Below are 23,845 nucleotides of genomic sequence, written 5' to 3' on the forward strand. Positions count from 1 at the left end.
CTATTTAAATAGAACACATGAAGGTAAGCAACTAAATATTGACAATGTACAAGTGCTGTCCCATCCAGTGGCACCAAGACCACTTAGAGAGAAGTTAATGAGTCTGCTCTACAGCCTTAGCTAATAGCCGTATGGCTTTTAGCTCATGCAGTAGAAGCTCATGCACTAAGCTCTAGAGGTTCCAAGTTCAATCCCGCCCGCTGATGACCAGGGTCTGTCGGTGTTACGTACACATATTGTCATAAATATAAAGGGAAGGGTAACCACCGTTCAGTATACAATGCTGTAAAATCCCTCCTGGGCAGAGGCAAAATCCTTTCACCTGTAAAGGGTTAAGAAGCTAATGTAACTCCGCTGGCACCTGACCCAAAATGGCCAATGAGGGGACAAGATTCTTTCAAATCTGGAGGCAGGGGAACAAAGGATTTGAGCTGTCTGTGTGATGCTTTTGCCGGGAACAGATCAGGAATGCAGCCTTTCAACTCCTGTAAAGTTAGTAAGTAATCTAGCTAGAAAATGTGTTAGATTTTCTTTTATTTAGTGGCTTGTAAAATAAGCTGTGCTGGAGGGAATGTGTATTCCTGTTTTTGTGTCTTTTTGTAATGTAAGGTTTTGTCTAGAGGGATTCTCTAGGTTTTGAATCTGATTACCCTGTAAGGTATTTACCATCCTGATTCTTTTACCTTCTTTTACCTTTTCTTTAATTAAAATTCTTCTTTTAAGAACCTGATCGATATAACAAGTATCACAGAAACTTGGTGGAATAAGGATAATCAATGGGACACAGTAATACCAGGGTACAAAATATATAGGAATGACAAAATAGGTTGTGCTGGTGGGGGTGTGGCACTAAATGTGAAAAAAGCATCCAGCCAAAGTAAAAAATCTTAAATGAATCAAACTGTGTACCACAGACTCTTTATGGATAGAAATTCAAGTATTGAACAATAAGAGTATAGCAGTGGGAATATACCCCTGACCAGGATGGTGAGGGTGACTGAAATGAACAGGGAAATTAGAGATGCTAGAAACTAGGGCTGTCAATTAATCATAGTTAATGCATGCAATTAATGCAAAACAAATGAACTAGATTAAACATTAATTGCAGTTTTAATTGCACTGTTAAACAATAATAGAATACCAATTTAAATTTACTACAAATATTTTTGGATGTTTTTCTACATTTTCAAATATATTGATTTCAATTAAAACAGTACAAAAAGTGTACAGTGCTCACTTTATATTTTTATTACAAATTTACAAATAAGAGTACACTGTAAAAAAGATAAACAAAATAAATAGTATTTTTCAATTCACCTAATACAAGTACTGTAGTGCAATCTCTATCTTGAAAGACTTACAATTGTAGACTTTTTTTAACATAACTGTACTCAAAAAACAAAACAATGTAAAACTTTAAAACTTACAAGTCAAAACATGAAGGGGCATATTAATGTTTTGCATATCTGGTACCAAAATACCTTGCAATGCTGGGTACAACATTCAAATGCCTGTTCTCACTTTCAGGTGACATTGTAAATAAGCGGGCAGCATTATGTCCTGCAAATGTAAACAAACTTGTTTGTTTTAGCGATTAGCTGAATAAGAAGTAGGACTGAGTGGACTTGCTTGAGGTGAACTGAAAAATGCTTTCTTTTATCTTTTTTACAGTGCAAATATTTAACCAATATTAATATAAGTGAGCACTCTACAGTTTTAATTCTGTGTTGTAATTGAAATCAATATAATTAAAAATGTAGAAAAACATCCAAAAATATTTAGTCAATTTAAATTGGCATTCTATTATTGTTTAATAGTGTGATTAAAACTGTGATTAATCGTGATTTTTTAATCTCATGATAAATTGTGATTATTTTTTAAAATCATTTGACTGCCCTACTACAAAGGCAGACAATGCAATAATAATGGGAGATTTGAGTTATCCTCATTGATTGGGATGCAGAGACAAAGTTTGTAGACCCATTAAATGACTGCTTCTTGGAGCAATTAGTCCTGGAACCCACCGGGGAGAGGCAATTATTGATTTAGTCCTAAGTGAAAACCAGATCTGGTCCAAGAAGTGAATCTAGATGAACTGCTTGGTAACAGCAACTATAATGTAATTAAATTTAACATTCTTGTGGGCGGGGGGCGGGAAATGCCACAGACACCCACCATCATAGCATTGAACTTCAAAAAGGGAAGTATACAAAAATGAGGAAACTAGTTAAATAGAAATGAAAAGAACCAGTTATGAGGGTGAAATGTCTACAAATTGCATGGAGACTATTTAAAAACATAAGCAGCTCAAATAAATGTATATCTGAAATAAAAAAAAAGCAGTAAGAGGACCAAAAATACTACCCTGGCTAAACAGCAGAGTAAAAGAGGTGGTTAGAAGCAAAAAAAGCATCTTTTAAAAATTGGAAATCAATCCCATTGAGGAAGAGAGAAAGGAGCATAAGCTCTGGCAAATGTAAAAGTATAGTAAGGCAGGACAAGAAAGAATGTAAAGAACTAGCTAAGTACACAAAAACTAACAGCAAAAAGTTTAAGAAGCAGAAAGCCTGCCAAATAATCATTGGGACCACCGGACAACTGAGCTGCTAAATGAGCACTGAATGAAGACAAAGCCATTGTGGAGAAGCTAAATTAATTCTTTACATTGGTCTTCACAGCAGAGGATATGGGGGAGAACTCCACACCCAAACCCTTCTTTTTAAGTGACAAATCTGAGGAACTGTCCCAGATGGAGGTGCCAATAGAGGAGTCTTTGGAACAAACTATACAGTCTAAGTCATAGAATCATAGAATATTAGGGTTGGAAGAGACATCAGGAGGTCATCTAGTCCAATCCCCTGCTCAAAACAAGACCAACACCAACTAAATCATCCCAGCCAGGGCTTTCTCAAGCTGGCCCTTAAAAACCTCTAAGGACAGAGATTCTACCACCTCCCTAGGTAACCCATTCCAGTGCTTTACCACCCTCCTAGTGAAATAGTGTTTCCTAATATCCAACCTAGACCTCCCCCACTCCAACTTGAGACCATTGCTTCTTGTTATGTCATCTGCCACTACTGAGAACAGCCTAACTCCATCCTCTTTGGAACTCCCCTTCAGGTAATTGAAGGCTGCTAACAAATACCTCCTCACCTTTTCTCTTCTGAAGACTAAATAACCCCAGTTCCCTCAGCCTCTCCTCGTAAGGCATATGCCCGAGACCACTAATCATTTTTGTTGCCCTCTGCTATACTCTCTCCAAATATATCCACATCCCTTCTGTAGTGGCGGCCCCAAAACTGGAGTCAATACTCCAGATGTGGCCTCACCAGTACCAAATAGAGGGGAATATTCACTTCCCTCAATCTGCTGGCAATGCTCCCACTCATACAGCCCAATATGCCGTTGGCCTTCTTGGCAACAAGGGCACACTGCTGACTCTTGTCCAGCTTCTTGTCTACTGTAATCCCCAGGTCCTTTTCTGCAGAACTGCTGCTTAGCCAGTTGGTCCCCAGCCTGTAGCGGTGCATGGGATTCTTCTTTCCTAAGTGCAGGATTCTGCACTTGTCCTTGTTGAACCTCATCAGATTTCTTTTGGCCCAATCCTCCAATTTGTCTAAGTCACTCTGGACCCTATGCCTACCCTCCATCATATCTACCTCTTCCCTCAGCTTAGTGTGATCTGCAAACTTGCTGAGGGTGCAATTAATCCCATCATCCAAATCATTAATAAAGATGTTGAACAAAACCGGCCACAGGACCGACCCCTGGCGCACTCTGCTTGATACCGGCTGCCAACTAGACATCAACCCATTGATCACTACCTGTTGAGCCCAACAATCTAGCCAGCTTTCTATCCACCTTCTAGTCCATTCATCCAATTCATACTTTTTTAACTTGCTGGCAAGAATACTGTGGGAGACCATATCAACAGCTTTGCTAAAGTCAAGATATATCACGTCCACCACCTTCCCCATATTCACAGAGCTAGTTATAGAAGGCATCATAGTTGGTCAGGCATGACTTGTCTTTGGTGAATCTATGTTGACTGTTCCTGATCACCTTCCTCTCCTTCAAGTGCTTCAAAATGGATTCCGTGAGGATCTGCTCCATGATTTTGCCGGGGACTGAAGTGAGGCTGACCAGTATGTAGTTCCCCAGGTTCTCTTTCTTCTCTTTTTAAAATATGGGCACTATATTTTCCAGTCACCAAGACCAGATGGTATTCACCCAAAAGTTCTGAAGGAATGTAAATATGAAATTGCAGAACTGCTAACTGCTCTTAAATCAGCGTCTGTACCAGATGACTGGAAGGTAGCTAATGTAATGCTCCAGGCGTGATCCTGGCAATTACAGACTGTTAAACCTATCTTCAGTACCAGGAAAATTGACTGAAACTATAGTAAAGAATAAAATCATCATACAACTTGATAAATATCATGCCTCACCAATCTATTAGAATTATTTGATGGCATCAGCAAGCATGTGGACAAGGTTGATTAGTGGATATAGTATAACTGGACTTTCAGAAAGCCTTTGCCAAAGCCCCCAAAAGACTCTTAAGCAAAGTAAGCAGTCATGGGATAAGTGGGAATTTCCTCTCAAGGATCAGTAACTGGTTAAAAGGTAGGAAACAAAGGGTAGGAATATATGGTCAGTTTTCATAGAGAAGGAAGGTAAATAGCAGGATCCCCCAAGGATTTGTACTGGGGGATCCTGTTGGATGTCTTATTTTAAGAATCTAATTAAGGACCATTGCCAAACGGTACGATATGAGGCTTGATAAAAATACAGGCCTATTGCATTATAGCTTTTCTATTTTTTTAGTCTTTCTTTACACGCATTAGCCATGCTTCTCTCTGGTAACAAAGACTTATTGCTGTCTGACTGAACAGCATGTTATGGGTCTGTGAAATACTTCCACACTTGTTTAACATTTAAATTGTGTATTCTGCTTTAAAAAAATTGTAACACACTATATATTCCTTAAATTACCTTAAGGGCTAGCTAATGTTGCTGCATTCTTTGCACACAGATTCCATTACTGAACTCTGCTTGCAGTGCGTGTTCTGCATTTCCAACTCAGCAATGTTAACTCCCAGAGTTGGGGGTGGAGGGGGGGGACAGATGAGCAGCCAGCCATCCTCCATTTACAGCTGATATCTAGATGCCAGAAGTAGGTCAAGATTGGCTTTTACAATCTACAAAAGTTTTAGCCACTACCTTTTATTTAAGACATGTGTAAGCGGGGGAATAGTCCCGCTATTGTGGGGAACTTTTCTGGCTTCTGCACTACCCCAGTGAAGTGGGCTAGCGAAAGGATCTGAGTCTCCTACTTCCTTTACTCAGTGGCCTCCCTGCCCTTGAGGACTCCCCTTCCACTCTCCTGTCTTTCAGGGTCCTCGTAACCCCAACAAGGCTGGGCTCAGGATTCCTGGGGGCTCGACCGCCAACCCTGCTGTTGTCACCTAGGAAAGGGGCAAGGGTGTCCCTACTCGGGGGTACTCTCTGCACTGGGCACTTCTCTGACCCACTGACCATTACATACAAGTTAAAGCAAATGCAAGTTATTTAATCAACAATTAATTTTAAAAAAGAATAAGGAAAAATGGGAAAGGTTAAAGGAAACATGTCACCCCGCTCTGTGGCAGGGAACATCACAAACAGTGTCTTTGGAATATCAGGGCAGTTCACAGTCTGTTTCTTGTAAGTCCCAGGCCTTCTTCTCAGGCCCTGGCTTTGCTGCAGGGATGCTGTGGGTTGGACACTTGCTCTGGTGGTGGTCCATGCTCTCAGGCTCTAAGTAGTAGGACCCTTCTTCCCAGTGTCGCCCCTGCCCTGTCAGAGTTACGAGCCTGGCCTGCAGAGCCTCTTGGCTGAGGCATCTTCCTGTGCTGGGCCTGCTGCCCAGCATCCCCCTCGCTCTCCTCAGCTGCTCACCACACCCAGCTTCGGACGGCTCCAGCCCCAGCTCCACCTCTCTGCCTCCAGCTCCCTGTGCTGCTTCTTTGGCCCCTCTGGCTCTAATTGCTACAGCTCTGCTCCCAGGACAGGTCTGCTCTCAGCACTGACCTGCTTTGTGGGCTGCTTTTCTGGCCCCTCTGGCTCTGGTTGCTGCAGCTCTGCTCCCAGGGCAAGTCTGCTCTCTCTGGGCTGTGCCTCTAGCTTTGGGGCTGCAGGTCTGCTCCCAGTACAGGATCTGCTCTCTCTAGGCTGCTTTTCTGGTCCCTCTGGATCTGGCACAGCTCTGCTCCCCAGCTCAGCTTGGGCTCCTGCTTTCTCCTTAGCTCAGCCCCACTCTGTCTGAACCAGGCAAATCCAGCTCACACAGAGGATGGGACCTCCCTGGCCTCCTGACTCCCTGATTAGCCTGCTTGCCCTGTCATTCAGCCTGACCTGGCCTCTCCCCATTGTTTCTGGGGACTATCAGTCTCAGGGTCCTGGTTTCCTATAGACCCTTCCCCTTTTATTATTGGGAGCTAGCCAACCAAAACACCCTCACTGAATGTTAGTAAGGAGGCAACAGTCCCCTTACACATGGAACACACCACCCTCACCCATATCTTCATGAATTCTTAATATCAATACACTTCCTTTGCTTTAGAAAACCACTTGCAGATTTGCAGCTATTGCAGAATGAGGCAACATGACTACCTGAGGGCCTTTGGTTGCCTATAGTCTGCTTAATGCAATCAAGAGCTTTAAGAATATAAACAATATAGATCCAGATAACCTGAGGAACAAACAGCTGGTCTGATGCCCAATCCAGAAATTGAGAATGACTGATTCAATTTTATTTTGTCATTTAAAGTAAGTTTTTAAAAAATCAAGTGAATATTTGCAGAATATTTTTGCTTAACTCTTATTTTAAAGCATCTTTCTTCCAATGATCTCAAAGCACTTTCCAAATATTTAATGAATTTATTCACGGACATCCTGTGCTGTAGATTTTTATGCTGTAGATGTTTATGACTATTGTATAGATGAACAAAGGAAGAATTGGAAAACTTAAGACCAAAATTTTTCAAAACAGACACTGATTTGGGGTGCTTCAGTGGTTCGTTTGTCTAACTTGATACCTAAATATTTGAACATGCAAAATTAGTGGACACTTCTGAAAATATAGGCCTAAATGATTTGTACATAGGTAGCATATGAAGTCAGGAGCAGAACTGAGAAGTTTAGGTATTCTTTTTCCAGGTAACTAGCTGGAACCATTAGAGAATTATCCCTCTTCATGTTAATGGTTCATCCAGTATAAACCTTGTAGAAGCTAATTCCAATCAGCTAACGAAAACACAGAGCTTCTGATAATTGACACAGTAATGGCCCAGACCTAAATTCCTTGTGTACCCAAAACTCCCATACTACAAGGAATACAGGATCATACCTTTAAACGGGTAGGAGTTTCTTTTAATACATTACATCATCATGTAACATTAGGCAAGAGACCAGCGCTGGAAGATATATTTACTGCATTGCGTACTTTTGAAGTTATTTTTCAGTGATGTTTTCTAATTCAGAATAATAGGCTAACTAGGACTACAGTACATTAGCATACTGGATGAAATGTCAGCTTCTTACTTATCAGTTCATAAATAATATGACCACAGGCTTGGTATACAAAATTATTAATTTTTTCGTCAAGAACCTAAAATACATTTAGTGTTTTTTACAGTTTGTCAAACACTGACAGTATTTTTAAACGATCTTTTTTTCCATCTTTAGTGGACTCTGGGTTTTCTGCAATATTTCATAAATCTTAAGTATTGGAAATTGTAATAATTTTTTTCTTTTCAGTGTATGAACTGTGAATTCACAGGAATTAAGAAATTATGTTCCTGGGTACCATACCCTAGTTTATAAACAGACACCAAAACAAAATGTAAATGTACTAACTTTAGAAAAGAGGATAAGGATCTTGAAATGTAGAAGATGCAACTGTAGTTCTGTTTTCCTGATAAGTGTAGTCAAATCCCCATTGTACAAATGTCATTTCCTCATTTGCACAGATTTAAAAAAAAAATACCCTGCCTGAGACATATCTTATTACTTGGAAGTTAAACACTGAATGTAAGTAGAATCTCTTTGTAGAGCACTGCTGCCTTCCGTGGTGTTGCACTCTGATTTGTAGTGGAGTAAATGAGAGAAGAAACAGTTCTATTCTCTTCTGCACAGAGCAGAGACACATCACTGTATTTTAGAAAACTCTTCCTACAGAAGTACTATCTTCAATTTCTGGATCATCCCTCCTACAGAGGGACTTGTGGGAAGGAGCAGAGAGCCAGAAAACTCCATGAATTTGACTTTGTGACATTCTCAGGTTTCAGAGTAGCAGCTGTGTTAGTCTGTATTCGCGAAAAGAAAAGGAGTACTTGTGGCACCTTAGAGACTAACAAATTTATTTGAGCATATGCTTTCGTGATCCGATGAAGTGAACTGTAGTTCACGAAAGCTTATGCTCAAATAAATTTGTTAGTCTCTAAGGTGCCACAAGTACTCCTTTTCTTTTGACATTCCCAGGCATCTGTTCCTTCAGTTAGAAGGAGTTTTAGGGCCACAAAGTGGAGAGGGAGTACAGCCTTTAATTCCCATGGCCCTAAAGCTTCACAGGGAAAGGAAGCTTGAATCCTACAGCCAGCCCCTCCATGCTGTTTGCTGGCATCTGTTCCTCTGCCAATGGTCAAGCACGCTGCACCTGCATAAATCCTCTTGCACCCCTACCCAAGAGAAGGGCTTCTGTGGAGTCTGAATTAATGCTGCATTAATTTAAGTGCAGATACCTGTTACCTTTTCAGGGGCAGAGAGTAACTCTTTCTCCTTACTCCACCAGCCAAAATTTCCTGGATGCATATGGGGTTTTTAAGGGGTCCGGGAAGAGCAGGCCATAGTGTTGAAGAGTTCCCTATGCTTGTGCAAGTGGAGGAGATCATCTGACTCTTATGGTGGCTTTACAAAAATGTCTTCAGTTTGCAGGTGATTACACTATAATGAGCAACTTGGAATCATAGGAAATAGAGATGGACAAGGCCTATTAGCTCAGCTGATCCCTCTCCCCACTAATGCAGGTCTGTTTGTACATTACATTCCTTAGTACCTTGGCCAGGTCAGTTTTCATTTATTCAAACAATGATGTTCCCAACACTTCATTCTACAGTCAAATAAAGCTCCCCATTATCAAGTGTTTCCTTATTGAGCTTAAATTTTCCTTTGCACAGTTTCATCCAATTACTTCTAGTTTAATTTCACTGTATCTCCTCCCACCAGCATTCTAATCTCTTTTGAAAAGACAAATGGGAAATGGCCCAGGTTTTTCATTTTGAAAACTCTTTTTATTAGTCAGCAAGATTTTTCAGCAATGTTTTCATAAGAGTTATAGTCAGCAGATGCTGATTTTAAATGTGTAGCCTGGAAAGTTGTGGCTGATTGCAGCAAAAATGACACACCCAGTGCACACTGTGTACTCAGAGTCCATCTTCTATGCTGGAACTATTTTTATTGGCAGAAAAATCCTATTTGCTGAAACAATTGTTCAGCACCCCAACTTTCTGAGAGGCAGCTGTGAAAGTTCCAGGAGGTTGCTCTACTCCTGCTGTGCCTGTCATCCCAATACTGCCAGTGGTGCAGCCTGGCCTGATTACTCTTGCATTCCCAGCTGGGAGGGACAATGTGCCTGAGGGGGCTGCAGTAGCATTATTTTCACAATGTTTTCCAATAGCCTTTTTTCTCAACCATCTGCCACAGCTTTCGCCAGGTGCCTCTTCTGAATCATAGCATCCCTTGCCCTCCTTCCTCCTCCTGGCTCCATTTCCCCATCCCTCTATAGTTCCCACTGGATCTACGTACTTCTGGATTTGTGCTAGTGGGAGGAGGGAGGAGATCTCACAGCAGCATCCTCCTCTGCTGCCTCTTCCTCATCTCTGGTGACATTTGCCCCAACTTTGCCCCCTCCACACGACCCACATCCAACCCACCACCACCACTACCATCACCATCTCTTCCTCTTTCTTGCCACCATTCCCAGTCTCACACCCATCCCCCGTCCTGCTGTCTCTGGAATGCCCACTCCATCTCTAAAAAGATTGCAACCATCTATGACCTTTTCACGTCTTTTTCCCTCCAGCTCATGAATCCCTTCATCTGACATGGCCTCTGGAGCTGCCCTCTCTTACAGAGGACGCTCCTTCTCTCAAACTCCTCATCCTGAGTCAGACCAACCTTCATGACTTCAACTTCCATATTGATGATCCATCCAGCCACTTAGCTGCAAGTTTCTTCTCCCTCACTTCTTCATTTCACCTCCTGCTCTGTTTCCCACTCACCAAAAAGTGACTCACCAAAGTGAGTCAAAACTGATTTGAGGTGGTATTCACCAAGAACTGCTTTCTGATCTCTCTGTTGCTGAGTGCTGCTCTCCAATCATCACCTGGTCTTCAACATCACCCATTAGCCCCTCTCTCATTCCCCGTCACTTGGCCTTTCCATTACTTCTAATCCATCAGCACTGATTACTTCTGTCTGCTTTCAGCCCTTTCCTCCCTGCCTTTTTTCTCTATGATATGGTTGTTGACTTTCTCCATACTTCACTCTCCTCTGTCCTTGATTTTTTTTCCTCTTCCCTTCCATTGCAAAGTCGTTCCTGGCTCACCTCCAACGTCGTCTTTCTCAACTTCTGCTTTTGCTTTGCAGATCAACTCTGGCAGAAATTCTGAGACAGGGTTGACTTCCTCTTCTACCAATTTGTTCTTTCCTCTTTCACTTTTGCTTCTTCATTGGTAAACAACTCACTTCTCCAATTTAATTGAATCTCATTCCTGCAATCCCAACAGCCTTTTTGCCATCGTTGACTGTCCTCAACCCCTCCCATTGTTCTGCCTCCAATTCTCTCTCCACACAACATTTTGCCAATTTCTGCCAAGAGAAAATTGACAACATACAGTGTGACCTTTCCTTCCTTTCCTCCAGCTCCCACCTCCTTTCTTCTGTAACTAATGCAGAAGTTACTCATCTGTTCTCCTCCTCTAACCCTTCCATATGCCCCAGTGACTCCATTCCCTCTTTAAATCTCCTTGGCACATTCCTTCCCTCTTCTCCTTGACCTCTTGCTCTCCTCTGTCTCTTTCCCCTCACAATACAAGCATGCTTTAGTCTCTTCCATCTTAAATAACTCCCACCCTTGACCTCACTTATCTCTAACTACTGCCCCATCTCCCTTTCATCTGTAAGCTCATTGAACACACTTTCTAAAATCACTGTCTGGAGTTCCTCTCCTTCAGTTCCAACCTAGACTCTCTTCAATTCTGCTTCCATCCCTTGCAGTTCACCGAAAACTCTCTTGCCAAAGTCTTCAGTGACCGGTTCCTAGCCAAAGCTCAGACCCAGTTTGTGGGGGTTCAACAGGGCTTGCTTGGTCTCTCATCCCCCTTCTCCTTTCACTCTAATCTTATCTCTGGGTAATCTCATCCACAGATCCAAATTCAACTGCCAATGCTATGCAGACAACTCACTAAACTACGTCTCTACTCCAGTTCTGTCTCCTTCTGTCCAAACTAAAATCTTGGCCTGTGTCTCAGACAACTCCTTATGGCTGTCTAGCAGTTGGTTCAAGATAAACATGGCTTCAGCAGAGCTCTTAATCCTCCCCCCCGCAATCCTCTCTGCTATTTTCTTTCTCAATCACTGTGGACAACTCTACAATCCTGTGGTGGTCACTCAGGCCTGTAACCTGGGTGTCCTCTTCAACTTGGACCTCTCTAGGGCCTTGCATCCAGGATACATCAAAATCTTGCATAACATCTCTATGATATGGCCATTCCTATCAATCCACACAGCTAAAACTCTCATGCACTGGCTCCCCCTTCCCTATTGCATCATCATATTGCACCTCAGTTACTGCAACATCCTTCTCTCTGGCCCTGACAAATGCAACTTTACCCTCATTCACACCCATTCAGAATTCTGCTGCAAAGATCATTTTCCTAGCTTGGCATTTCATTTCATGTCTCTCCATTGAGGTAATAGAGAAGGGGGAACAAAAATAAGCTAATTGTCTTCATTTTCAAGTCCCTTCACAGCCAATGCCCACCCTACCTATTGTGTATCATTCACTATCAAGCTGTTGACTCCTGCCTCAGATTGACCCTTGATGCCAGTCTCCATTTGCCACTTATTTTCAAACAAGCACTTTTGTGCTCTCTCCCGTACTGCTTCTTGTAGCTGGGTGGAGCTCCCTGTAAACATCCCTACAGTTACCCCATTATCCTCCTCAAAATTTTCCTTTGCCACGATGCCTACCAAAAAAAATGGACAATGGTTAAGCTGCTGGGGTGCTGAGACAACTGCCTTTCATGCTGATTCCTTGCACTCCCCATCTGTTGTCTCATCTTCTAGCTACAGCATAAGCATTTTGGGGAAGGGACCATCTTTTTGTTCTGTTTGTACAGTGTCTAGCACAATAGGGTCCTGGTCCAGGATGAAGGCTTAGAGATGTGACAGTAACATTAATAACAGCAGCATGTTAGTTGTTCCAACAATTGTGGTGAAAATAGTCTCTCTCTAAATTAGACTGTTTTGATCGCTGTGATATGAGATATCAATCACTTGTCAGTAGATGCAGAAGCACTGTCTTTCTCTATCAAATATTCTAAAATCTTCAGCTTTTAACATTGTCATGCTAGTTGGCCCTATTGCTATAGACTCCATTGCCTGGCGAAGCTGCATGTTTGCATGGATTGGTTGTATCCATACAATAGCAATGCTTGGTTGTTATACATCATCCATTTCAATGACATCAATGTCTCTGCTTTTCACTAAATCTGCAAACATAAAAAGTTAATCTTTCCAAGTAAAGCTCTCTGCTCCGTACCCTTGAATTCATTCATAGATTGCAGTGGGACACCAATGAGTAAAGGTTCATGCTCTGAAGAAACTGCTGATGCTACTTTCAGAAATCCCTATCCACTGGAGATTGGATTGCAGCCAAAAAACTTTACTCTAATAAATATTTCAAACCCAAATTGATTACCCAATCACTTCAACGGTGGCATTTCCTTCACAAGTGGGGCCCATCCTTACCATTAACTGGCTACTGCCTAAAGAGAGTTATTTACCTGGAACTTGCTTGCAAAATGGAAGATCAGATTCCAAGCAATCAGAAGAATCTGGAAGATAATATAGGATAAAATTAACAGCAAGAATGTAAAACAAATATGGGAAGAATAAATGTGTTGAAGTTCTCTCTTTTTAAAGTTTTTGCATAGTCTCTCCTGCCATGAGTTAATACAGACAGTTCTTTGGGCATGGGATGATCATACTTAAATAATTTATGACCATTTTTTACTGTTTGTAAATGGATGAGTTATGCAGTGAATGAAAACTCACCTGTTGTGAGCAAGGCCATAGACACGAGCAATAAGAAGTGCTTCATCTTCTCCTTTAAAAAGAAGCATAATCGTTACTATTGGCGTATGCATGGGCTTCAGTCCACTTCTAGCTGCAGCTCTCCAAACTGCCCATTCAATCCACTACCTATCACACTAACATCAGGTGAATACCAGTGACTCTCTTGTGGTGCTTATTTGCGATACGCGGGATTGTAAGAGATACCAAGACTCAAAGCCAGCTGTTAGTTATACCCAGGTGGGGAGGGGTGTCGGGGTGGGAAGCTCTTACAGTCAGCCACCGGAATAAGGATCTTTCTGTGGACTTGACTGCAAGGGGCCACAACTGGGATGCTGACTAATGCAGGATAAAGAGCAAGCAGCTCAGGAGGATTTACATTCAAACTGGGGCTGCCAGGAAAAAATCTGGCAGTGGAAATGTGACCTGTGCACTTTTTTCAGGAGCTGGACAAGATTTTGATCACTTACCCAACTGCCCAACCCAGGAAGGTTGTGGATGCTGCTGCCCACTCTGCTAACCTCCCGCACCGCCCAAAGGATGATCAGTAAGATTAATTGGATGATGAGCATGAGGAGGTCAGTGAAGAGCTGTCTCCAGAAAACCAGGATCTCTTTGGGACAGAAGATCTTGATGCGAGCAACAGAGCCCAATTCCTGGCTAGAAATCTAGGCCCATGCCATGGAGGACACCGTGCCCACCCACCTATTTTCCTTTTCTCTTCCCACATCTGTCCTGCCTGGTGAAGCCCCTTGTACCCAAACACCATTTGCCAGCTCTGAATTCATCCAACTTTGAGTGCTGAAATATGGCCCAAGCAGCCTCTGCCTATTCTGAGTTGCCAGTATAGTATTGCTGAGCATTGTTGGGTCCATGCTGGCTGACCATAATTCAAAAACAGAGTTAGCTCAATCAGAAAGGAAGCATGGGGTGAAGCCTTTGGAAACCTGCCTGGCTTCTGCTATGCATCCCACAATGCAGAGCAAGAAAAATCCCAAAATGCACACTGCTAAGCAGCAAAAAATATAGCCATGGCATGCTCTAGAGAATGTCGTATGCTTAGTACTCAGCAAGCTGCCTCTGTGTGTACACAGTAATGCAGATTGAAAGTGCAGCTTACATACTGCAAGTTAAATAATGCATGTCTAATCAATCCATTTTAAACTACCCCCTAGACAAGTCGTTACTTGTGAGATCTTTTAGACTGTCCCGAAGAGAAGGGGTGGAGGTAGGGAAGGATACAGTATTCTGAGACACTCAAAAATAAGATTGCTCAAAACCACACAAGAATAGTTGGCAGGGATTGTTCTTTTCCATTGTTAAGATATATCATTGCTGAAGAAAAACTCAAAAAATAAGTCAACTTGTCAATTATAGTTTGATGGCAGAAACAGTGGATCAAAGAGTTATAGATTAGATCATAAAAGACAAGAGATGAAACAAATGAGGAGGAAACAATAGCGCCAACTTCATTAAATACAAAGTACTCATTTGAAACCAGAGGGATAATCACATTTAAGGCAGCCTGTTTTCCAGTGAAGAGAGCCTGCACTGAGAACAAGACAGTCCAGCAGCAAATATATTGAATTTGGTAAGTGTAGGGTATGGGGAAGCTTAGAGGGGAAAACACCATAAACTAAGTCCAAATAATATTTATTGGCACTCCAAAACTCAATATTGCTTTAATGCCATTTTAAAAATAAAGAATTTGGGCCAAATATAACAAGTATAATAGAACCTTGGGACTCAAAATAGCCGAGATGATAAAGTGCTGAAAACTGGAATTTCTAATAGGAATGAATAAGAACTCATCTTTAATTATAGCAGAGCTGCCAAGTTCCTATAGTAACCTTTTTATATATAATGAAGCCTGAATTATTCTATGTAAAATGTACTTTTAAAATAGCCACTTTCTGCAACCTTTCAATCTTATCCTTTCACCCTTGCAGGTCTGGTCTTATATCAGAAGTGAAATGGGTTTTCCTGGTCTCTGCAAACCAGGTTGAATATCATTCTCTGAGATGTTGGCAAATGTTCAATGTTGACTAGACAAGACCACCAAATTCGATTCATTTGGGACGAAAGCAGATTTTCAGTCCAAGTTTCCAGAGAAAAAAAAGGCTGTTGCATAAAGCCAATGTTCTACTAGATTTCTTCAGCGCCTCCTCTCATTTGTTTAAATTTGTACTATTCTACAATAAGACAACCATTGCAGGTTCTGGGCACCCTGCAGCTCTTCAAAACACAATCTTAAAATAAACCACTTCCACCAATCCATCAGTTACCCTAGATAACAATAACCTAGCAACAACAACAAAAATTAATGTAACCCCCCCACAACAGAATCTCTTACTCACTCTAACCCTCCCCTATTAACAATCTCTTTCTATTATATTCTGAAGAGGAATTGTGTTTTAAAGATGGGGGCCTAAATGAAGAATACCCTGTGAGGCTTTTTTAGCTTTCTACCAATGGGGCTCCAGCTCATGCATCCCCATATGTCACTAGCTGTGGTAGTTAGACTCTGATCCTGCAGTTGCAGTCCTGTGGATAGACCACTGCATTCATACTGAGCCCCACTGAAATCAGTAGGAGTCTCCCCAGGTGAATAAGTTTGTTGCATCAGGGTCTTGGATAGATAGGTTAGACCATTTAAAGCTTCATAAGTCAAGCCAATGCCTTAAAATCAACCCAGTAACCAATAGACACATCAATTATACAGTTATATTGTATATGGTAAGCAATATAGCATATTTAATTAAGGTCCTACCTGGTTTGAAGTACAGTAGCTGAGAAATCTTCATTCCCCTTTGCTGAAATTGTATAATATAGTTATTTTAAATAAATATTGTTTCTGTGACCTATGGACATTATAATAAATTAATACATTTTTGGTGTTTTAGTAGTAAAGACTGAAGTTCAATTTATCTCCCTTCTAACCAAGGTTAGCTTTCATTAAAAATCAGTTCACAGACAGTAGGATACTGTACCCAACGCCACTTCCTCTAGGTTCGCCTCCAGGACTCCAAGATAGTAAAAGGTAGGACAGATTCTTGCAGAGTGTAGTTGCCAAAGAAACACATTGTGTTTCTGACCTCAGAGACTAACTCTGACATGTTGTACAGAAGAGATCCCACACAGCCCTGAGCCATACCCCTTGAGGGAAATTTGGAACCACAGGGAAATCTTCACCCCACCCACTTTCCTCCTTGTCAATTTCAAGTTACATCAAAAATAGCTTATTGCTAAAATATTTACATATTATCTCAAAGAGAATCAGGATTACACCCTAATGTGTTCTCTAATCAAAGACCGTCAAAAGGTTGAGTTACACACAACAGGGTGAAAAAATCCGCCCCCCCCCCGAATCCTGTACAAACCACAAATAATATATATACTAGATAGTGAACACAGAATACAGAAGAGCAAGCAATTCACAATCTCAGGGGTAGAGAGACATGCACAAGTGTGCTAAAACTAATGTAGCCAGGATAGCATGGGCAGCTCGCATTCCAGGCAGGTTTGAACTTGGACAGCTAGCCCGAACTGCCATCGCTGTTACCCTGGTGATACTGAAATTTGTAGTGTGCTAGGTCAAGCAGAGCTAGTGTGTGTGTCTGTCTACCTGCACTGATCTGGCTACCTACTCAGCTGCAGTGTCGATACACCCTTAGAGTATGGGGTTGTTTTGTGGAGAAAGTGGGAGTAGATGCATGGCATTTTACAGAAACAAGCTGACAGCTTCTTATGCGGGTCACGTGTTGTGAGTACCTTGTTTTGAATCAATAGTGCTTTGATCATGGCTTGCCTCTGAGCGCATGTTACATGTTAATTTTATCTGTCTGTTTTCAGATATTACCAGCTTCTTCTGAAAATAGAAAGTGAATGTAATGACTGTTTTTAAAAACCCATTCCTCATTCAGTCTTATACGTTTATGTATGCTGTGACAAAGTTCCTCCTCTAGCTTGGTGGGTCCTGCACTAATTGGCGGATTTTGCTTGCCTCAGAGATCCACAGTAGCCCTCAGTTTGGTCACTTTCGTGGCTCAAATCTGCCGTTCACTCAGATATCCTCATCACTCAGCCAGCATGGGGAAAAAAGAGTAAGAACAATCCCCGCAATTTCTGCTGGTCCACCATGTGGGTCGGGGACCAGCTCAGAGACCTTCCCCTCTGGTGGAAGCTCCTGTATTGGGTCAGGGAGGTTTGGGTTGGGAGGTATGGGGGGAACCTGGACCTGCCCTCTACGCTGGGTTCTAGCCCAAGGCCCTGTGGACTGCAGCTGTCTAGAGTGCCTTCTGGAACAGCTGCGCGACAGCTACAATTCCCTGGGCTGCTTCCCCTTGGTCTCCTCCCAACACCTTCTTTGTCCTAACCACAGGACCTTCCTCCTGGTGTCTGTTAACACTTATACTCCTCAGTCCTCTAGCAGCACATCCTCTCACTCCCAGCTCCTTACCCGCACACCTCACTAACTGAAGTGACAGCCTTTTTAAACCAGGTGTCCTGATTAGCCTTAATTAATTTTAGCAGCTTCCCAATTGGCTACAGATGTTCTAATTAGCCTGCCTGCCTTAATTAGTTCTAGAAAGTTCCTGAGTGTTCTGGAATAGTCCCTGTTATCTTACCCAGGGAAAAGGGACCTGCTTAACCTGGAACTAATGTATCTACTTTCGTCCACTCTCTTGTAGCCATCTGGCCTGACCCTGTCTCAGTGCTCAACACCTAGGACCTATGTTCCTCAACAATCAACACTCCCATTCGCCTGGAGAAGGATCAGTCTCATACGATCACTAACAAAGTATCAATCAGTATAAAGCGAAATGCAGGATTGACATAGATAGTGTCTCTCCTGTTAGCACAGGTAGTGTCTCCACTGAAGCACTGCAGTTGTGCAGCTGTGCTGCTGAAGCATTTTAAGTGTAGACAAGACTTTAAATATTACCTTGTAACATGGAATACAGATACTGCAAGTGAGATTAGCACATGCAGCAATTTACAAGCATTTCATAAAGTCTAAACACATTCTTACAATTCTAATTCCTATTTTAACACTAATAACACATAAATGATCCAGACTGGTTCCCACAATGTATTTATCTGTGATCAGCGCAGACCTAGGGACATTGGCTTGAGCTGGCACCTGGTCTGCCAGCATCACACTTAGCCTCTGGCCTACGTCTGCTTTTGTTGCTTCTTAAATAATAATGACTATCAACGTTAACCTAAGAAGCTGCTGCTGCCATCAATCCCACCTTCATATCAGTTTGGGTGTTCCTAGTGTTTTCCTTGGCAAGATTTCTTTTCCTTCTCCATATCCATGTTCCACAAGACAGACACTGAAATCCTTTATAACCCTGGGTCGGAGCTAATAGGACTCACCTGGTCTGGCTTTCAAGCTGAGTCAACAGGATAGTTTTTCCAGCTCTATTCAGGCTTCCAGCATCTGGATATTCTGTGCATTTTGGGTGCTGTGAAACTAATTTATTTTTAAAGGGTTTCATATTTTTATTTGGTTTTATCATTTTTTTTTGATGCAAGATGCAGGAAACACAGCTAGTGATCTGACCATGCTCTCTTTAACTTTCACCAAAAACCCTGTTACCTGTAAGGCCTAAACAGACAATTTCATTTTCACCCTCCCCACATAAGCTATTTCTTTTGGACTTTTTGTAAATGTAAATCATAGGACTGGCTTCTGCAATGTGCTGAATCACTATAACCAGTTCTGACTATAAAATGGAAAATCTCACATAAGGTACAGAAAAAGAAAATCAATAACCTGTGTACTCAATACCCACTGTTGAGATTGCATGGACATGCAACTAGGAACTCCATTGGCTATGCAGAAAACAAACGTGTACATTTTGACAAGTTTTATTTTTTCCATCCTGTGATGAAGTTTTTCACTATACTAAAATGCAGCCCATGAGAAGCAGAAAACAGATGTTACCAGAAGGGACCATACTTCAAGCAACAAACAATTGAAAACAAATTTTACAAAGGGATCTTTTTTCAAAAGGAAGCATCTAATGTAACATAGACTTTTGCGGCCTGAATCTGTTCTTGGTTACACTGATATAAATCAAGAGTAAAGTCGGTTGAATTACAGTGGTATAACAGTGCTATTAGACCGATCAGAATGAGTCCCTTTTCCTCCAATCTATGGTGATATCTTTTACTGCAATTTCTATTAGCTCTTTGGAGACTGGGGACATACCATATAAAGTTATATACACCCTAAAGTATTCATCAGCTGCTAGTCTGAAAAATATTGATGTTCTAAGTTATAGTGGCTAAACTGTTTTGTAAATAAATTAGGGCTGTCAAGCGATTTAAAAAAATTAATTATGATTAAATGCATGATTCATTGCACTGTTAAAAAATAATAGAATACTATTTATTTTAATAATTTTGGATGTTTTCTGCATTTTCCAATATATTGATTTCAATTACAACACAGAATACAAAGTATACAGTGCTCACTTCATACTTATTTTTTATTAGAAGTATTTGCATTGTAAAAAAACAAAAGAAATACTATTTTTCAATTCACCTAATACAAGTACTGTAGTGCAATCTCTTTGTTGTGAAAGTGCAACATACAACTGTAGATTTTTTTGTTACATAACTGCACTCAAAAACAAAACAATGTAGAACTTCAGAGCCTACAAGTCCACGTAGTCCTACTTCTTGTTCAGCCAGTTGCTAAGACAAACAAGTTTGTTTACATTTACAGGAGATAATCATAGAATCATAGAATATTAGTGTTGGAAGAGACCTTAGAAGGTCATCTAGTCCAATCCCCTGCTCAAAGCAGGACCAACACCAACTAAATCATCCCAGCGAAGGCTTTGTCAAGCTGAGCCTTAAAAACCTCTAAGGATGGAGATTCCACCACCTCCCTACGTAACTCATTCCAGTGTTTCACCACCCTCCTAGTGAAATAGTGTTTCCTAATTTCCAACCTAGACCTCCTCCACTGCAACTTGAGACCATTTTTTCTTGTTCTGTCATCTGCCATGACTGAGAACAGCCTATCTCCATCTTCTTTGGAACCCCCCTTCAGATAATTGAAGGCTGCTATCAAATCCCTCCCTCACTCTTCTCTTCTGCAGACTAAATATCCCCAGTTGTCTCAGCCTCTCCTCGTAAGTCATGTGCCCCAGGCCCTAACCATTTTCTTTGCCCTCCGATGGACTCTCTCCAATTTGTCCACATTCTTTCTGTAGTGGGGGACCAAAACTGGAAGCAATACTCCAGGTGTGGCCTCACCAGTGCCGAATAGAGGGGAATAATCACTTCCCTTGATCTGCTGGCAGTGCTCCTACTAATACAGCCCAATATGCCAGTCGCCTTCTTGGCAACTAAGGCACACTGCTGACTCATATCCAGTTTTTTGTCCACTGTAATCCCCAGGTCCTTTTCTGCAGAACTGCTGCTTAGCCAATCGGTCCCCAGCCTGTAGCAGTGCATGGGATTCTTCCTTCCTAAGTGCAGTATTCTGCACTTGTCCTTGTAGAACTTCATCAGATTTCTTTTGGCCCAATCCTCCAATTTGTCTAAGTCACTCTGGACCCTATGCCTACCCTCCATCATATCTACCTCTTCCCTCAGCTTAGTGTGATCTGCAAACTTGCTGAGGGTGCAAATAATCCCATCATCCAGATCATTAATAAAGATGTTGAACAAAACTGGTCCCAGGACTGACCCCTGGGGCACTCCACTTGATACCGGCTGCCAACTAGATATCAAACTGTTGATCCCTACCTGTTGAGCCTGACTATCTAGCCAGCTTTCTATCCACCTTCTAGTCCATTCATCCAATCCATACTTTTTTAACTTGCTGGCAAGAATACTGTGGGAGACCATATTGAAAGCTTTGCTAAAGTCAAGATATATCACATCCACCGCTTTCCCCATATCCACAGAGCCAGTCATCTCATCATAGAAAGCAATCAGGTTGGTCGGGCATGACTTGTCTTTGGTGAATCCATGTTGACTGTTCCTGATCACCTTCCTATCCTCCAATAATGCTGCCCTCTTCTTATTTACAATGTCAGCTGAAAGTAAGAACAAGTGTTCACATGGCACTTGTGTAACTGGCGTTACAACGTCTTTACATGCCAGATATGCTAAACATTCACATGCCCCCTCATGCTTCGGCCACCATTCCAGAGGACGTGCTTCCATGCTGAGGATGCTTGTTAAAAAAATAATGTATTAATTAAATATGTGACTGAACTCCATTGGGGAGAATTGTATGTCCCCTGCTCTGTTTTATCCACATTCTGCCATATATTTCATGTTATAGCAGTCTCGGATGATAACCCAGCACATGTTGTTCATTTTAAGAACACTTTCATTGCAGATTCACAAAACGCAAAGAAGGTACCAATGTGAGATTTTTAAAAATAGCTATAGCACTCGACCCAAGGTTTAAGAATCTGAAGTGCCTTCCAAAAACTGATTGAGACAGGGCGTGGAGCATGCTTTCAGAAGTCTTAAAAGAGCAACACTCCTATAGGGAGACTACAGAACCTGAACCACCAAAAACGAAAATCAGCTTTCTGGTGGTGGCATTTGACTCAGATCATTAAAATGAACATGTGTCGGTCTGCATTGCTTTGGATTGTAATCAAGAAGAACCTGTCATCAGCATGGACGCATGTCCCTTGGAATGGTGATTGAAGCATGAAGGGACATATAAACCTTTAGCATATCTGGCACATAAATATTTTGCAACACTGGCTACAACAGTGCCATGAAAACACCTGTTCTCACTTTCAGGTGATGTAAACAAGAAGCAGGCAACATTATCTCCTTCAAATGTAAACAAACTTGTTTGTCTGAATGATTGGCTGAACAAGAAGTAGGACTTCTAAGCTCTAAAATTTTACATTGTTTTGTTTTTGAGTGCAGTTATGTAACAAAAAAATCTACATTTGTAAGTTTATTTGTAAAAAAACTTATATACACTTTGATTTCAATTATAACACAGAATACAATAGATATGAAAATGTAGAACAACATCCAAAATATTTAATACATTTCAGATGGTATTCTATTGTTTAACAGTGCGATTAAAACTGTGATTAATCACAATTAATTTATTTAATCGTGATTAATTTTGTTGAGTTAATCATGTGAGTTAATCAACAGCCCTAAAATAAATCAAACATTTTAACAGAAACCCAACAGAGAGTTGTATGCTAACACTATCCTTTCAGCCATAACTTATTTCCTCTTGCCCTAATCCACTTTTACCTTGCATTCAGTTTTATTTTTTTAAACATTGTTATTAATCATATTTGGCAGTCGCTTGGTCAGATTCTGATCACATCTACACCAGTGTAAATCCAGAGTAACTTCAGTATTTTTGAATTGACATTGGTAGAACTAGGATACTGACTCACTATCTGCTTTTCATTTGTGGAGCTCAAAAAACTTTACAAAACTAGGAGAGCTTCTCCCTCCCCACTCTCCCCCCACCCCAGTTGGGAAAAGTAAGGCATAAAAAAATGTAAGTGATTTGTCTGAGTCACACAATGAGTCACTGGCAGAATGGGGAAATAGATCCCAAGTGTCTGCTCTCACTAACACCAGTTTTACACTCACTCACACCAGTGTAAGAGCCTGATCAAAGCTCCCTAAAGTCAATAGAAAGACTCTGACTTCAACAGGCTTTGGATCAGGCCCTAAGTGAGTGCAGAAAGAGTCACATGCCTGACTTCCTGGACCACAGTTCCAACTGTACGATGACTAGAACGGAACACTAAAAGTCAACTTTAAGCACAGTCAAGGTTCTGAAAACAGACAAAAATAATCTGCAGAGTCCACTCATGTCACCAACAGTAGCTTGTTCTGGCTGGAGACTAATTTGATCATTAAAAATAAGATGAAGTTCACGTAACATCATGCTAGCCAACTGGAATTTAAGGTTACAGGATTTAAAAGGTTCCTAATGGGTCCATGCGACCTCTGAAGTTGCCTCTTCATTCACAGACCTCCAGGACCCATCTCTTTGATAGTAAGTCAGTAATGGCTTCTTCATAGTCCCATCCCATAACTGGGGAGATGGGACTGAATAGAAGGCAAGAAGGAAAAAAAAAGTTTAAAAAAATCCCCAAAACACAACCAAGCAGGCATAGCAGGAACAAGATAGGCTACAAGAATTGCCATTTAGGGCATGCTTCAGACTATTTTAATTGTTGTATGGTGCTTCAGATACCATGGTGTGAGGCATCTTAAAAAAGTAAAAAAGGCAGAATATTCATTTTACTTTGTCCAAAATAGGAGCCTGAACCTGAACTCCTTATTTAGGCAAAAGTCACACTGCCTCATTTGAGTTTTGATTTAATTAAGGAAGGGCTCAGAATTGCTCTAAAAGATGCCAGGAAGTTTAACTGTAAATATAATCTGGGAAAAGTCTAGTTCCAGCATGTCA

At 41.4% G+C, this 23,845-nt stretch overlaps 1 protein-coding gene across 3 annotated transcripts in view; it reads right to left on the reverse strand.

Moving 5' to 3' along the window:
• Positions 1–16,488, reverse strand: part of LOC122460137 (interleukin-6 receptor subunit beta-like) — a 60,531-nt gene extending 44,043 nt beyond the window's left edge. Inside the window, exons 1-4 of one of the 3 annotated variants that reach the window (XM_043514207.1) lie at positions 16,370–16,488; positions 16,169–16,211; positions 13,381–13,432; positions 13,110–13,160 (exon numbers count right to left, since the gene is read on the reverse strand). In XM_043514207.1, the coding sequence (XP_043370142.1) occupies positions 13,110–13,160; positions 13,381–13,426 (97 nt within the window). In that variant the 5' untranslated portion in view covers positions 13,427–13,432; positions 16,169–16,211; positions 16,370–16,488. Of the gene's footprint in view, positions 1–10,218; positions 10,757–13,109; positions 13,161–13,380; positions 13,433–16,168; positions 16,212–16,369 lie in introns of those variants that run through there. The other 2 variants (XM_043514208.1, XM_043514209.1) reach the window with 2 other exon arrangements.
• Positions 16,489–23,845: the final 7,357 nt, after the last annotated feature.

This window comes from Dermochelys coriacea, chromosome 5 (assembly GCF_009764565.3).
Source record: "Dermochelys coriacea isolate rDerCor1 chromosome 5, rDerCor1.pri.v4, whole genome shotgun sequence".
NCBI classification, from domain to species: domain Eukaryota; kingdom Metazoa; phylum Chordata; order Testudines; family Dermochelyidae; genus Dermochelys; species Dermochelys coriacea.